This window comes from Lagopus muta, chromosome 3 (genome assembly GCF_023343835.1).
Source record: "Lagopus muta isolate bLagMut1 chromosome 3, bLagMut1 primary, whole genome shotgun sequence".
NCBI lineage: Eukaryota > Metazoa > Chordata > Aves > Galliformes > Phasianidae > Lagopus > Lagopus muta.
In genome coordinates, this window is record NC_064435.1 from 87,876,722 (window position 1) to 87,894,712 (window position 17,991).

At 37.0% G+C, this 17,991-nt stretch overlaps 1 protein-coding gene across 3 annotated transcripts in view; it reads left to right on the plus strand.

The window, feature by feature from the left end:
• The window catches only part of CDKAL1 (CDK5 regulatory subunit associated protein 1 like 1), a 361,348-nt gene that overhangs the window by 271,432 nt on the left and 71,925 nt on the right, over positions 1-17,991 (plus strand). For all 3 annotated transcript variants that reach the window (XM_048940100.1, XM_048940101.1, XM_048940102.1), the window contains one exon: positions 3,987-4,049. In XM_048940100.1, the coding sequence (XP_048796057.1) occupies positions 3,987-4,049 (63 nt within the window). The remainder of the gene's footprint in view (positions 1-3,986; positions 4,050-17,991) is intronic.

The window sequence follows — 17,991 nt, forward strand, 5'->3', positions numbered from 1 at the left end:
ATTCCACAAATAATAAAGTAAAAGAATTATTTATACAAAACTTTCAGTAGGTATACGATTCATAGTACGGTTAAATTCTATTCTAGCTTACAAAGTTTGATGTGGTTTCATCTCTAAATTAGCTAATCCATTATATTCTATACAAGTAAGTGGTGTGGCTTTCTAGACTTGTTTGAAAAAAAAAGTCATTGCTATTGTTTGGTATTATGCTCTAGAGTATGAGATGCTTTATAAGGACTAAATCAAGTCAGGTTCTTGAGGCGAAATTATATGTTGTTTTAATTCTTACAAGTACTGTACAGAAGAGAGGGATTGTAAGAGATGGAATTAGAAAGGAAAAAAAAAAAGAGAGAGAATTTTGTTGGCAGTGTAGTTGAGGCTTACACCTTCAGTGAAACTGGTGGAATCTGCAGATCTGTGATATTTGACTAGAATTATTGTGAACCTTGAAGGTGGTGAATGGACATACTAAAACTGAATGTTGTTGAACTTCATTTCATATTGGGGAGTAATCTTGAAATTCTTTATTACTAGGTGAAAAACTGAGAGTATTCCATTTGTTAGCTTCTCCTAAGTAATCTGTAATAAAAGTATCTGAGCAGTATTTGAATTCTCCTTCACACTAAACTTTATAGGTCTGTGATGCTTAAAAGAAAGCAAGCAGTTTACAAGTTGCATTAGTGCCATCTGCAAGGCAGGTAATTATGAACCAAATAAGGAAAGAACATCAACAGAAAAGTCTAATATACTTGTGTGAGTCCATGGTGTTTAGCATTCAGTAGTTACTCCATTTCCCAGCTTATTTAATGAAGTATTTTCTTTTGTTTTTTATTTTATAGTTGCATGTTGAACACTGCCTGTCTTTTGAGAAGTGCTTGATTACTTGCATGTATTTCAGTAATAAGCTTGAAATAGTTCATTTACTGTAGCTGTGCTGTACTTCAGGAAGGCCATCCATCATGGCCTTGTGTAAAATATATGATTGTACAACATAAAACTCAGTCCTGCAAGTCCACTTTCATCTACTCTTTGTCAATCTTTTACATACCTCTTCAGCTAACAATAAAAAGTGTGCATTGTATCTCCTGTATAATTTAACATTTTAAGAATGTGTTGAAGCAGAGAAGTGAAAAAATGTCTGCACGATCACATACTCTATTTTCAATGATCAGTATGAAAAGGATGCTGGCTTAGTAGTGAGTAGAGAGACATAGGGGTCAAGCTGCATCAAGGAAAGTCGTGGGAGATGCTTATCAATAGGCTCAACTAAAAGGAAGACAGAAAGTTTAGTGTCTGGAATAGTGCCTTAGAGGCAGAGAAAGATGAACCTTATCTCCTTGCTTTCTTGTCATGTCTGGATGTGGAGAGGCCTGCTTTGACGCAGCTCTCGTGCTTTTCTCCTTCTGCAGGTGAGCTGGGAACCTTGCCTTTTCTCCATTTAAAAAACTTATGATTAATACTTTACATTTAAGGATTTGAAGGGGTTACTGTTATAGCAGCTTAAACCCAGTGCTTGTTTCTTCGTCTCTGAAAATGGTAAAAACACTTTCAAATGTTTTATATTTGTTGTGGGTTTTTTTTATTAATAAATCCGAGTTGAGTGAACTCGGTGTTCTAGAAAGGCACAAATTATCACTGGTCAACCTCAACTCTGTAATTAAAGCATCTTTGTCTTAATGTATCCAAAGTTCCTACAACCCAGTCAAGTACTGTTTAGATTTAGGTGAACTAAGCATGCAGGACATCCTGTGACTTTTCTGGGGGCGTTTTTCAGCAGCTCCATTGCATGTTGCTCTTTTTCATGGATTTTCAGCATTTCCTCAGTCAGGAACACTTTGTTTCATAATCAACATACCATATAAATGCAAAACTTCTACCTTCTGTGAGTGAGTGGTCTCCTAAATACAAAAATGGAAGATGGTGGTGAACGTAACAGTGTAAGAGTGTAACAGTGGGCATCTTCATTATGCATCATGGCCAACGGAGTACTGCAGTGGCAGTGTAAATGGCAATTTGTCTAGTGTGTGAGGGTGAAGAATGAGGGTTTTCTGTCATAAATTTTTACTGGTATTTACTGAAGGTACTTCAATGAAAGTATTCAAACTCACTTTGTAGGCAGTCAAAATGGAAATGAGAGAAGTAGCCTTCAGTAGCCTTTATTTTCTGAATTTTGTTTTGGTGGTTTTTTGTTTCGTTTTCCTAGGAAGTTTAGTGGAGATCTCTAGATTCCTTGTTAAAATACTTCTTGCATGATTATATATTAAATTAATTTTAAGTAACTTTTAAATAATCATTTTGATGACTCTTCAATTTATTATGGCATTTCTCTAAATCTTTTTTATAGTATTGTAAGTACTGTTGCTGTGCATAATTGTACAAGGATTGAAGTCATTGCAGGGTGGGAATGGAATTTGAGTTGTACTACTAGAGCCCTTTGTTAGAGTGTTTTTATTCCTTTGAAAATAAGATAGGTATTAATACGGATTAGAGGGCCAAGGTTCCTCTACTAAGAGAGATCTTTTCTTTGGCATATTAGATCTCTGAGGAATTCTACACCATCAAAAATGTCTTTATTAATATTACTTTGTTAAAGTTGCTTGGTAATCTCACAGTAACAAAGCTGGTTAGGTGTATTAGGTGTGCTGTATTGCTGTGGTAGAACTGTCTATAAGAGGAGCAACCCTCCGTACTGAAAACAAAATTCAGCTCTCTTCGTCAAATAGGGGCAATTATTTTGACTCTTTAGTGGCTATAACTGAAATAGAGCTAGTGACCTCACAGAAGTAGTAATATTAATCTGATACTTTGAAATTGGGATGATGCAGCTGTCTTAAATTTGTACTAGTAACTGAAACTACTGCTTGTACAACTGAGTGCATCTGAACATTTAATAGGAAATAAAAATGTGTGGAAAGAAAATGTATAATCAAAAATGACAGAACTGTCCCGTAGCTTCCCAAAATGCAGTTATTCAGCTATTTAGTTAACAGCATGCTGGAAAACTGCATTCACTGATTGCTAAAACAAAACTACAGGACAGACTGCAAGCAAAGAGTTCTTGTCTCCTCTTTCCAGTTTCCAACATGGAATGCTCTGCCTTCCAGACCTATTAATTAAGTTAACGTAGATTTTGACATAATGAAACCCTGAACTTCCATGTGATTCATCTCTGTATTCAAGATGAAGAGTGTTATTTTTTTTCCTTTTCCCATGCCTCTCTCTATAGAATGCAGGTGAGATTTCTATTTAACATCTGCTGAAATCACTGAAAGGTCTTGCACTGATTTCAGTAGAAACTGGATTAAGCAGGTTTTGTCTTTGAGCTTTGTCCTTAACAGAAAGAACCTCTTTCCCTTTGACTTGGCATTTAATGGCATACTACCTATTAATTTTCAACAGTCAAGGCAATGAGAGTATTATCATCAAGAGATAGAAAAATAGTATATGATTCATCTTTAAACCTCCTTCCTTCAAATTGAATCACTGAAAAGCAAGAGTGCATGTAAACACTGGAATAACAGACAGCTCTTTGCAAGATTGGAGCCTGATCTTCAAAGTTTATCTATATTCTAAAACTTTAGTTATGTTTTATTGTTCAGAAATTAAAACAAACATGAACTGTTTACACATTCTATATATTGTTCTATATATTATATTATATTATATTATATTATATTATATTATATTATATTATATTATATTTATATTATATTATATTATATTATATTATATTATATTATATTATATTATATTATTGTTCTATATATTATTATTTTTATGAAGGTTATGTTCTTAGCATTGCTAATATATTAGTTGTTTCCTGTGATATTTAGCATCCTTGATCTGCATACACAACTCTTCATACAGAGTTCCATTAACGAAGTGGGAATAGAATTTGTACCTACATGCAACTTTTTAAATCCATAGTTTCTTTCTTTTTCCTTTACTTCTTCTAACAGAGATCATTTATTAATATTACTTTTCAGAAAAAACGAAGAACAAAGGATCTGTCCCAGCTGTTTCATTCATACAATCCATATGATCATAAGGTAAGGAAAAATATGCTATCTACATTTGTTATTAAGAGTAATTCCAAATGTCCATAGTAATTATATTTTATGTTCATGCAAAAATGAAATAAAATTGAAAATTGAAGGCATTCATGTTACTTAAATTATGCTGTCATATGAATGATTTTGGGTTTCTTCACACCAAGCTTGAGAAGCTGCATTTTCTGATTTTTGGAATCAGTAACTTGCTTTAACCTCTTAGAAGTATGATTTATAGATTGTCGATAAATTGTGCAAAGTGACCATGTGTGCTATCTGATTTCCTTCTTTTTTCTCTCTATTCGGAAGCTATGTTATTCCTGAATGATACTTAGACTGTTGTGTCAATTATGCCGTGAGATGTCTGATACTAATGAATTGTCTATTGATTCTGAAGCTATCACTGAAAGATGCTGTTTTTGCCTCCTGGTTGTTTGGAGAAAAGTAGTTGTTGTAACTGTAATTTGATCCTTGTTTGTAAAGTCTGTGAACCCTGAAAGACTGGAATTATTCTTTGCTGCATCTTGTATCACGGGGGTAAGAAGGCAAGATCACTTCCCAAAGAGTCATGCAATGTGGAGTCAAAGAACTAAAGCTGTTACAAGGAGATTTTGGAGTACCACGAGTCAGAGACAATAAAATCAGGTTGAAAGGCAGCCATTACAACATTTCTGTGATGCCAATAATCACAATGCTTTTGTGTAGACTTTATGAGAAAGAATGCATTAAACAGTTTGAAGAGAGAGTTAAGAAAACTTGTAAATATTTTCAAGGAGTTTGTCCAATCTTGGATCCATCTGTGGGCATGCTTTTTTAGGCAAGTACACTAGATTCTTCAACAATTTGTCAGCAGTATGACATCACTGTCTTTGCTTCTGTTTTGCAGAGCATGTGCCATTTTGTAAGTGTACATGTGTAACTAAATATACAGTGGAAAAAAGAGCTGAGTTTTATATTTGGGGGAAGAACATAGCAGAAGAGTGTATGTATGCACGTCTGTCTATGTATGAACACATGCAAAGTGTGTGCATAGCTATACGAACAGCTGTGAGAAGTAAATACATTCTCTATATATCAGTGGATTAAATTCATCAGACAGGCTGTTGCTACGAGAGTTGCACAGTTCCCACCTACATTGGCATTTACAGTTTCAAAAAAAAAAAGAAAAAGTTGTCAAACAGTAGATATTCTGCAATTTTATTAATTATGTATCATTTCAAGTGGAATCCATCTCTTTGAAGTATTTTCTATGGATCATCTTTGATTGTCTGTGAGACCTGATAAAGCAAAAGCTAAGGATCTATGAAAATAGATAAATGTGAAGCATAAAGGACATTAGTGTGACAAGATTTTGAATGGGATTGTTATTTTTTTGAGTTGAAGCTTACTAAGTTAAATGCAGTAGTAAGAAAATTAATATCTAATGAGGAGAGGCATCTGATGATCCAGAAACTTTGATATTCTTCTCCGTATTGAAATTCTCCTGTATCAAACCCTTGTTATTCATAGAACAAGGAAATTCCATTATTCTTTTATTAGCACTTTCAATGGACCTTGGCCATTTGTAACTCCTGCTGCCTTCCTGCTTGTATCCTTTGTGGCATTGTATCAAAGTATCCCCAGATGATTTTGGCTTGAGTTGTGAAGAGTTTTTCACTCTTTACAAATTAGTCATCAGGTAATGTGGAATTGAATGTAAATGCCTGGATATGTTCCCTTTTGATCTTTGTTTTAGGACATATCATAAATTATTAAAAATAGCACAATTGTCTGGTGGGTGGTTTTGACGCTCCCTTCTTTTGCTGTTTCCAAAGCACATTCCACATATATATATATGAGAGCAAAAGGAAAAATAAAATAAAAAAGCAGGACAAATGGAATAAAAAAAATGCAATTTTCTATTGGACAGGAAGGGTTTTCCTTCTGCTAACTGCTTGGTCTGACTCATTTCAGGCTTCTTGCTTTGTGCTGTTCATTTTCACCTTAGTTGCCCACTTCGCAATTGTTGCAGTCCAGGGAATGGCAGCAGTAACCAACATTAACAGTAATCAACGTTAGTTGAAAATACAGACATTTCAAGTAGAGATCTGTTTTACTAGTTTTACTGAAATTCTGTTTATCTGATTAAATATCACACAAAGGATTGGATTTGGGGGGCACTGTTATTTTGTAGATTATTTTCAGTAAGTGTAAGGAGGATATTTTTGCTTTATGAAAGTATTGGTGATCCCGAATCATGATGTGAATTACTTGCAGTACTCACTAACTTTTTTCTAGGTTGGTTAAAAGCCTTTTCTCTGAATCCCATTCTGAAGTAGAAGTGGGATAAACTTAAGAGTAAGTTATGGCTTGGTTGTAGTAGTTAAAACAGATGAAATAAAATGATTGAAACAGAACAGTCTACCAAGCATTGATAGAATTTCATGCTTTTGTGATGGGGTATCACATAGGAAAGAGAAAAACTAATCAGAAAAAAGTTCATTCTTCCAAGTTCATGCTTCAATCAGTAAACCAGAAAATGATGTTTTGATGGAGTGACCACCCTAACCTTACATACCTTCATTTATGTTTGGTCAGAAGACTGATAGAGACAGCAGCTATTTCTTGAAATTCTTCTTCAGTATATATTAGCCTTTATAGTGCGAGTTACTGTATCGTAATAGGCATTTTAAAGGTCTGTGGTTGTGCATTCCCAGATGAAAAGCCAGGTCTTCTGTCGAGAGGGAAAGCAGGCATTTTCTTTTCCTTCCATTTCTTCTGTGGAGTTTTGTCACATACCTAGCTGAGGCCTCAATTAAGCAGCAAAGGAGCAGGATCATTAAGTTCTTCCATGCCAAAGAGATGGAAATGTGGGAGAAAATCTGCACCTGCTGATAACAGAGGAAGAATAGTTAAGCTCCTGCATTATTTAATTCATAAATGTGTGTCCTTTACTTGCCTTTGTCATTGGCTAGATGAAATCATAGAATAGCAAACCTCAAAAACTGCCTTTCAGTTGTGTTCTTATCCAGGGGGATTTGGTCCTGTTCTGTTCCACCCAGTGTCAATGTGGTGTTGCAGAGCCTGTGGGTCCTCCAAAACTCTGCCTTCCACAGAGCTCGTTGTAGCATCAGTCTGGAATGGATGGGAAATGTCTTGAACTGTTGATGTAAAACATATGAGAAGCTCCCTTTTCTTCTAAAATATATACTTTCTAAAGCTGAATAATTATTTTGAAAATGCTGATATATGCATCTTGGTTATTAAAAATCATTCCAGGTAGATGTTTGACATCTGTTCAATCTTATTTCAGGATGTTTAGTAACATTGTGTTCTATTTGTAGACGCTGCCATTCCTTGTTGTAAAATACTTACTTTTTCCTGTGTTTATGTAGAGTAGAAATATCAATTTGCTTTCTTAAGAGTCAAGTTCTGGCTGATGGCTATTCTTCTAGTTATCAGCAGAACAGCTCTTCTGATAACCCGTACAGTTTATCCTTCTCTAGCACAATCAGAAAGGTAAGATACAAATGAGACTCTCATAAAGTGTACCAACCACCTCACACACCTGCACACCTCAATAATTTTATTCTGTCTGCTATGGATGTTTAAGTTCCGTGGTATCTTCCAAATGGTGTTAGCCCTCTGAAACTTGGCCTTATTTTGATAGCATGTTACTTGATCAACACAACAGGTTTGAGGAGCTTGATATGAGCTTCAGGTTCCAGTACATGGAAAGCATCCAAATTCACCATCAGAGAACCTAGTTCCTTTTTTCTTTCTGTTGAATGAGTAAGTATTCAGTCTAGCCCTGGAGCAGATGTTTAAAATGATCAGAACACTGATGCAGAACATTGATGCAGAACACTGTTTATACTTAACAGAATATAGCACAATTGCTGTTCATTTTGTTGCTCTGGCCTCTTCAGAGGATAGTCCAGAATAGAGACCTCAGGACACATCCATCTTTTCACTAAGCTCCTGCAGTGAGAAATCCTCCCTGAATTGTGCTTCAAACTCAGCTCTGGATTTGTTTCTATTTGCAGTCTGAATTTGTTGCCCAGGAATAGGACATGAGCTCTGAAAAAATAAGGTCATGGAATATATACAGTGCTAGTGGGCTATTATGGCATGCTCTGTATCAAACCAAACAAGAAATAGTCCATGTTTGCATCATTTGAAAGGAGTTTTTTGAGAGAATTCTTTCCCTGCTAAAATTGCTCAGGATTTAAAAAATGACTATTTCAGGAGATGAGCTCTAATAGATGCAATGCTAATCAAATAGGTGTAAAATCTTAAAGCTTCACACTTTAAAATGTTCCATATTAATGCGTTACAGAAATGTTAAAACTAGAGCTAGAACTTCACAGACAATGCCTGTGTGATTGGCAGGTTATATGGACTATTGTATTGTGGCACACAATTAAGTGACAGAAAGCTTTCTCTTTTCTCTCTTTTTTTCTCTCTCTCTCTTTTTCTTTTTTTTTTAGCTCTTAACCTGGTATACACTTTGGGCTGGGGTGGGAGCAGTCTCTTATATTCATTGGGTTTTGATAAATGTAGAAATGATCATAACTGGCTCAAGGAAGATTAGCATGAAGATTATGCAGAACTCAAAGGTGAGGCGCTACGGACTGCTGTCCTTTACAGATTTGTTTTCAAGCAAGTATTTCAGCAGTGCACTTAGTCTTGCTCCTGTTTCTAACAAAATAAGTAACCTAATGTCAGCAGCCTTACATCTGTGGTTGCAGGGCATTCTTTTCTTCCACAGGGAGCGCTGCCACTGGGAACCAGTGCAACTGACTTTGTCATGGTGTGCGGAAACAGAAGTTAAGAGATCTTTTGAGACCAGTTTCCCTGCTTGCAAAGTCCTTCCTTTTGTTTTTCTTTTGTGTTCAGGGAAGCTGGACCCTATCTGCATTCTTCACAAAGAAGCAAAATTGAATTTCTGATGCTCGCTGAAAGAAGCAAACCTAAATGCCTGATTCTTGGCTAACATTCTAATGGCAGCCATCACTCTGCTCTAGCTGCTTTGTTAACTGGATCCTGAGAGCTACTTCTGAAGACGTGTCTGCACTGGGTGTGACTTGATTACATGAGAGAACGTGTAAATGAAAATGTTGGACAGCTTGTGGAGTTGTAGGTGTTGCTATGAGAGTAACTAATTGAAAGAAGCTAGTTTTTTTTTACAGCACTGTTGTGGTATTAAACATATTTGGTTGATGAGATTTACTAGTTTCAGTAATCTTCACTCTTACCTCTTTGATAATTCCTTATTTCCCAGGCTTTGCTGCCTTCTGTTTCTTTATTGCTGAACATAGGTGACATTTCACTGACACTGGCATCAGGAAGTTGTCTTGTTTCATCCAAAACTGCATTAACATCACACTGATGTTTGGTTGTTGCTGAGCAATGAGAAAGCATCTGGGGCCGGGCCACTCAGTGAGGCAGAGCTGATGGTGTGGCAACAGGTGGGGTGAGGCCAGAACAGTGCCTGAGTTAGACCACAGGTTATTCTGTACCCCAGGACACCAGGCAGAGGCTGCTGTGGTGACACCTCATGGTGCTGGCAGCCGTCAGGCAGTGATATTGTTGCTGTGCATCCAGTGGCAAGTAATTGCATTGCAGCTATATATCTTGTCATCGTTGCTCTTCTGTTCCCATTTTCCTCTTAGTAAATAGCTTTTATCACAGTCCATGAGCTCTATTTTGTTTCTCGTTCTCTCCCTCATCCCACCTGGGGGCAGGGGTTAGTGGACAGACAGCTGCATGGTGCTGAGCTGCTGCTGGGGCAAACCTCAGCAGAAGCGTCACCAGCTGGCAAGTTTCAGTAAGCCAGGTTTGGGTGCTTTTAGAAGTATTGGGACTGGCAATTTCACAACTGCTAAAAAAATACGAGCAATTCTTGGCAATTTTTTAAGCAAGAGAGAAAGAAATTTGTTCTGAGATTTTTCAGGTAATGACTTGGGTATATGATTCTGAAAAATAACAAAAATCCTTTTAAACTACTTTCCATTTTTTTGAAGAACAGCATTAGACTAAATCATAAGGCAACTGTGAGTTTGCAGAGACTGTGATACAAGCCACAATCTGAATTTCCTAATGCAGGTGCTTTGAGTTGTTCTTCTGTGAGATGAAAATACTTTCTAGATTATTACTGAAAAGAAACAGAGCCTTTTGCTATCTCCTGCCTCAACATAGATAGTAGTTTTATGTGATAGCTCAGATGGCAGATACAACCACATTTTATGGAAATATTCTTATTGTAACCTGCATCCATTCTTCTCTTTTCCCGTCCCTCATGCTTAGAACTGCTTTTTGGAGGAGATTGCATAAAGCTGTTTTGTGCTCTTGATAGGATGTAAGGCTTCAAAGTAGACTGCTGAAAGAGAAAAGCAATTTCTGTTTGGAAGAGTAGTGCAGTGGCCTTGTGCTAATGGCATACTTGAACATTACTTGATGATAGGGAAGAAAATCTAATGGCCTGAAAAGCTGCTTTTTTTTTTTTTTAGCTTGACTCTTAGCTGTATTGAAGCTTATGCAATCTGTAACACAAAGAAAATTAATATATAGACAGCTTACAAATAGCTGTTCAAATACCAGTTTTAGGGGTTTGGGAGTAGAAGCAAAAAAAAGGCAGTGGGATGAAAGTGCTTATTTCTCTGTTGAATAGGCTGTATAGAAAAAGATATATCTGCTGTCTTAATTCTGTAGCTGAAACGTTGAGATAAAAGACATGCAATCTCATTTGAGGTGTATCATGCCCAAAAAGAAAAAGGAAATAAAAGCAGGTAGCTTTTGTAGGTAGCAGGTAGCATATGTGCTTAACGCTGCAGTTAAAATTCTATTTGGTGCTTTTAACTTTTTCTGTAATTCAGTGTTTAAAGCATCAAACCCATCTGATGCTAACTGAATTGTTTGGGATTGTTACCTCAGTTATCACTCAAAAGGGAAGCTTTTGCTTTTTTAGCTTAAATGGATGCCGCTGTGTCTTTCTACAGTGTAATTAGTAGAAGCTTGTAAATTCAAATTTTCATTGGTAAGTAAAGGTAATGCTTTGTGATGAGGCATAGACTTAGATATTTAATAAGTTATCACAGATATTATTGAAATATTTTTTATTAGTGATCTTTGGAACAGTTAATGAAATACACTGATGACATCCACACATCCTCCCCATTTACTCCCATGTACAAGCATTCTGGAAAATGTGAGACAGAGTAACAAATAAAGGTAAAAGTGATCACAAAAAAAAAGGTCATGAAAAAATGTGACAAAAGTAAAATGTCTCAGAAGCTTCTAATATAAATTGCCGTTTGATGGGGGCAGTTAAATAATGAAAACAAATTCTGCGCACATCATTTTGCACAGCGCAGAAGTCTTTCTCCATATGGCTGTGGTTGTATCCAAGTTATAGTCTTACTTTTTGGACAATTGGTTAGACCAAAGTGACACTGACAAGTGGGAGAGACTGTGAAGAATAGCAACAGAACTGATTATTTGGGGTTTGTTATCCTGGGTGGGAAAAAAATAAATTAATACAGCTTTCATTTGTGGCAGTTGCACAAGATACACAGCACATATATATTTTCAGTTGAATCATGAAAATGATGTCATTTACTTCACAGTTTTTCTCCCTGATAAAACATGCAAATGCTAGTGTAGCAGATTGCCTAAAATAAGCATTTTCTACCTCAAAAAATGCTGAATTACAAAGTGATGGACAAGATTTATAGGGACATCAAGTATCTGTCATATCAACTCACAAAGAACAAGTGACTTGGGGCACATTAATCTTCTTGTTGCTTTACAAAGAAAGGCATTGCCTTTCTTTGCGTGTCTCTTTCACCTGTATGGCTTGTCCATCATAACTGTGATACTGACACAGAAGTGTGAAAAAGAAAGGTATTTCTAGCTTTCTAAAATTAGTTTCTGTAAAACCTTGAAGGTACAAAATGTAGACAGACGTAGCCATGTTAAAATTTCTTCCAAACTCTGATCTTTCTTTAGCAATGAGATGGAGTATGGAAATAATGATCTGTGGCCATATGAAGTTCAGATCGAGTTCAAGTATCTTTCCTTCCCCTACTTCCTAACATCCCCTTTGGCTTATATTTCTCTGTCCCTGGGCAGTATGTAGTGGATTAGATTTCTCAATTGTAAGACAAGTTTGAACTAAAAAAGAGATTTAGATTAGACATTAGGGGGACATTTTTCACTCAGGGTGGTGAGGCACTACAACAGCGTGCCAAGAGAAGCACCATCCCTGGAGGTATTGAAGGCCAGGCTTGATGAGGCCCTGGGCAGCCTGATCTAGGGGGTGGCAGCCCTTCCCACAGGAGGTTGGAATTAGATGGTCTTTAAGGTCCCTTCTAACCCAAGCCATTCTATGATTCTATTATCTTTTAGTTTTTCTCATTTTTCCCCCTCTTTCTTTCTTTTTCTCTCCCTAAAAAATATTTTTCTTCCATGCAGTCTACCTTTTTTTTCCTCCTGTTTCTTCCTACCTATTTTGTTTAATATCTTCTTGAGGTTTTAATGTTGTGTTCTCTCTCCATTTACTTTCTATCTCTTGCCCTTGCATCCGTATCAACTGCCCTTCCGTTGCTGGCTTTTTGTTGGTGGTGTTTTTTTTCTCAATATGGAGCCCAGTATTTCTACAGATGTACTTTATGATGGTATTAAAATGAGCGAGGGAATTAGTGTCACTTTTTGGAGAGGAGGTGCAGCATGTAAGAGTGCATGTGTGCAGTATGGTAAGAACCAATCCACAGAGACATGAGAGTATTGTTGATAGTGATGTTCTTCTCTCTTCAAAAATGTAAACTTTGATGATGGCCGAAATGTTCTTATGACCAAGCTCTTCCAAGCTTATTTGTTTTTAATTAATTACATATGTGGAGACTCAAATTTGGGAACTTCCCTAATGAATGTGATAACTGACTTTACCTTCTGTCCACCAACTTTTTGCTGGAGGCAAAACTTGGTTTTGCTCATAAAATTAATGTAGACTTTCTGGGTATTTGGTGAGTTACTTAAAGTTCAAAGCGTTACCCAGGCAGGTGTCAGTGCTTTTATTTGGGATGTAATTGGTCCTTCTTGCATGGACTGAGCATATTGTTTACTTATCTTTTTTCTTCTATTTAACAACTTCTGAAACTGAAATCGATTTCAAGTATCAGTCAAAAAGGGTCTGATTTCAAGTAAGTTAGAGAAGAATGAGATCACATTCTTCCCAATCTGTAAAAACTCATTTCTGTTAGCCCACTGTTAGTTGTGCTGAGCTTTAGTGTACCAGGAGTGATCAAGAGGCGGCAGAAGACAAGTGCAAACCTAGAATTTGTTATAAATGCAGGTTAACAAAACTTATTTTGTTTCGTAAATGTGAAGTGATCTTCATGTTACTTTTCCTCTCGTTTAGGAATATAGTTTTCATCCAAAAATCCTATCTATCCAAAGATGTATTCAATACGCTATCCATTCTTCCATTCATGTTTTGAAAGAAAGACTCCAGCTTGATAAGCATGCATGGCCGCCTTTTTCTTCAGAATTTACTTATTTTAAATTTCTGGGAGATTCCAACTTCAAAAATTATCTTCCCAAGAAGCTGCAGCTTTGCCATGTAATTCTGCAGAGATTGGTTCTGAAGTCTAGAAAACGTGGAGCTAGTGGCAGATTTAAGGTTTGGTATCTCATGATCCCTCAAGATAAAAATGGGGCATTTTATCTCCTTAAAGAAACAGGACTTTTACAGTTTTTTCATATTAAATGATTTTTCAGTATCACTTTAAAATTTGATATCTTAATGTCGTTAAGATGGTACTTTAATTCAAGTAAATGCTGCTTTATTTTTTACTTGTGAAGTTTTTAAATATACTAGGCTTAATTTTTCTTTCACGCTTTCCTCATACAATCCTGATAGATCTAGTCATATGGCTTTACTTAGAAAAATAAACAAATGAAAGTAGTTGCCAAAGGTCGTTAGAACACTAGTTGTTTGGGTTTTTTTTCTAAAATACATAGCTTGTTCCAAAAGTAATACCTCCCACTTATTTCTGTGGAAACGATAACGGATACAAAGAGCACAATAACACTGTTTGATAGAGAACATTCTCAGCTGCAAAATATACTATTTGTCAACATAATCACCACTATTAGCTATGCATTTTTGCCAGCAATGCAAAAGAGCCCGCATTCCATGCTCAGAATAATCACCAGTGGAGGTTGCAGTCACTGTTACTGTCACTGTTACCACTGCTGAAGTGCACCACCCATCTCTTCCCTGTGCTCACATCCGCTCTTTGATCTCCTTCAACATTAAGCAAGCATCAGTGAATGTCAGTGGGTGCCTTGTTTTTCTGTGGGGAGCTCAGTGACACACTTTTGCTTCATATGCGCTCAGCTGTCATTTTGTCAGACTGTCCCTCTGCTGCCATCCGTCACACAGCAACAAAATGCAACAGAATATTGGTGAAAAGGTTCAACCTCTACTGCTGTACTACCAACATCTGCCTCTGAAGTTGTGGGCCAACATCATAAACTGTTATGAAAGTGTTACTTTCAGAGCAGCCCTTCTAGATTTCAAAGAAATTTGATACAGGTAGTGCACGCAGGAGAGCTGTTGTGATGAAGGACTGATGGTGCAAATACAATCAGTCATTCTGACAAATCCTTTATTTCATTCCGTCTTCCCTTTTCCAGGAAAAAATACCAGTGTTCTTATTGTTGCTCTTTTCCATGTCTCCTCTAGTAATCCAGCTGTCCTTTATTGTTATTTATTGGAAGAGGAGAAGGTCATCAGGAATAGTCAGCATGGATTCACCAAGGGAAAATCATGTTCAACCAGCCTCATAGCCTTCTATGATGGCATCACCAGCTGGATAGGTGGGGAGAGAGCAATGGATGTCATCTACCTTGACATCCACTTTGGCTTTTGATACTGTCTCCCACAACATCCTGATAATGAAGCTGAGAAAATGTGAGTTAGATGAGGAAGGTGAGGTGGGTTGAGAACTGGCTGACCAGCTAAGCTCAGAGTCTGATGATCGGTGGTACAGAGTCTGGTTGGAGGCCTGTGACTAGTGGTGCTCTCTAGGGGTTGGTGCTGGGTCTGGTTTTGTTCAGTGTCTTCATTGACGACCTTGATGAGGGAATAGTGTCCACTCTCAGTAAGTATACTGATGATACAAAGCTAGGAAGAGTGGCTGACGCACCTGAAGGCTGTGCTGCCATTCAGCAAGACCTGGACAGGCTGGAGAGCTGGGCAGCAACAAACCAGATGAGGTTTAACAAAAGCAAGTGTAAAGTCTTACACCTGTGAAGAAATAACCAGAAGTATCAGTACAGGTTGGGACTTGACCTGCTGGAGAGGAGCTCTGCGGAGAAGGACCCGGGGGTCCTGGTGGATGGAAGGTAGGCCGTGAGCCAGCAGCATGCCTGATGGCCAAGAAGGCCAGTGGGATCTTGGGGTGCATTAAAAGGAGCATGGCCAGCAGGTGATCTTACCCCTCTGCTCTGCCCCGGTCAGGCCTCACCTGGAGTACTGTGTCCAGTTTTGGTCTCCCCAGAACAGAAAAGACAAGGATCTCCTGGAAAGAGTACAGCAGGGGGCCACAAAGATGAACTGGGGCCTGGACATCTCCCCTGTGAAGAAAGGGTGAGCAACCTGGGTCTGTTCAGCTTTGAGAAAAGAAGACTCAGAGGTGATCTGATAAATGTCTATATCTTAAGTGTGGGAGTCAAAGGGACATGGCCAACGTCTTTTCACCAGTCTGTGGGTACAGGACAAGGGGAAACAGCCATGAACTGGAGCATAGGATGTTCTGCACCAATACACAAAGGAACTTCTTCACAGTGAGGGTGAAGGAGCACTGGAACAGGCTGCCTGGAGTTCTCCTTCTCTGGAGATAGTCAAGACCTGCCTGGACGCCTATCTGTACAGCCTGCTACTGTAGGGAGCCTGCTTTGCATGCGGGTTGAACTTGATCTATAGAGGTCCCTTCCAGCCCCTACAATTCTGTGATTTTGTGATCATTTATGAGGTGCATGTATGGGAAGTGTTCTTTTATGCCTTTTATTTTACACTTTTATATTTAAAAGGCCTGCTTGCTTTACAACCTTGCAAGACATAAGCCACCACTGTTCTCCGTTGCAGATCTCAGCATTGTTTTCCATGGAACATTTGCAGAAAATGCCTAATATAAAACAAAAAAAGAACCATTTGTAAGCCCTGTGCTGGAACAGCCATTAAACACCAATTCACGTGGCAGACAGACGGTGGCAGCTTCCTTGTTAATGCGTGGCACAATTCCATATTAAATCAAATGGAAAGTGGACATTTTGACAGATATTGTCATCAGCGCAAACATTATTAAAGAGTTTGCTTTCAATCTTTTACTTAAAACACACACATTTGCCTCACAGAGTCTTCTCAGTCAGAGCCTACAGCAGTGAGTACTACTTCTCCAGGTTTTGCCTAACAAAGCCTGCTCTGTTTCTGTCCGTTCCTCAGGGCGCTGACACTATGTTTATGGCTTCCTCTGCATGCTATGTGTTAGGGTCTGTGACCACAAATTCCATTTGTGAGCACATCGTTGTGGATAGCACTCGGTGGTCTTTTCAGTTTGATTGATGCTTCTGGTTTTGCACCATCTGGCTTTTGATAGGCTACATTAATCATATCCTGAACTAAGAATATTTATTCAGGATTTTTTTAATAAGTACATGTATGTGGAAAAGTGTATTTATGTGTTTGTGTATTTAATTCCTGTAGGTTCCTGTCATACAAAGAGCAGATACACAGGTTTCAGTTTTACTTCTACTATTTTATTACGCTTTCTATCATCTACTTATAGTTGCTTCCTTATGTTGACATTGCTTTCTGTTTGGAACAATGGACTTGACTAAAGTATGCTTGCATATCAACTGTTTGAAGTAAATCTTAAAATTGCTCTTTCCAGTGCTTTGGTACTAAACTACAATCCTTTGCTTCTTTAGTAAGCATAGCTTGAGAAAAATAGTTTCTGAAAGAGAACATCATCAGGTTTTAAATTTTGTTGGTGTAAAATATTTATATATATTTATATTTATATATATAAATATATATATATAAATATTTATATATATTTATTAATAAATATTTATATAATAAATACAATAATATTATAATAAATATAATAAATACATATTTATATATATTTATTATTATATTTATAAAAATATTTTTAAATTGTTGTATTTAAGTTTACACGTTGGGAAAATTTAAGACTCTCACCAGTACATGCAGTATACAAAAGGCAGTGATCTGCCCTATTGAAGACTTTTGACTAAATCGGACATTGTGGTACAGAAGGACTCTGTGTGTAACTCAGCAGGGAGGTGGATTGGAAGGAGGAGCAGCATTCATCTATAAACCCACCAACTAAAACAACGCTTCTTGTACTAATTTAATTTGGACAGGCTTGATCTACTCTTTAGAGTAGATGAGTAGGTGAGGTTCATTTTGAGTTATCTGGCATTAGTTCTTTATAATTTATAATTTATATAATTTCATATTTATAATTTATAAGTTCTTTATAATTTAAAATTGTACTTATGGTTCAAAACTAATGACGTGCAAGAATGGTATTTGACACACTGCAGCAAGAAACAGTACTTAGGAAATTATTAGAAAAGTCATAAATCATAGATATTTCAGAAAATTTAGAAATACAGATACACAACTCTTAAAGCATAGCAATGTGTTGGTGCTGCAGCACTTCTATCTCAAATTTGTTGCCAACTTTTTTGTAAAACTGTCCTTCTTCTATATACTGATGGTTTCTTGTAAGCTTGTTTTAAAAATGTTTGTTTACGCAGGTCTCACGGCTTTCTAAAACAGACATCTGTGATTGAGAAAATCTTGATTCACTAATAATTCGTATTAAATTTACTATAGATGCTGACAATTAGGATAAATAAAACC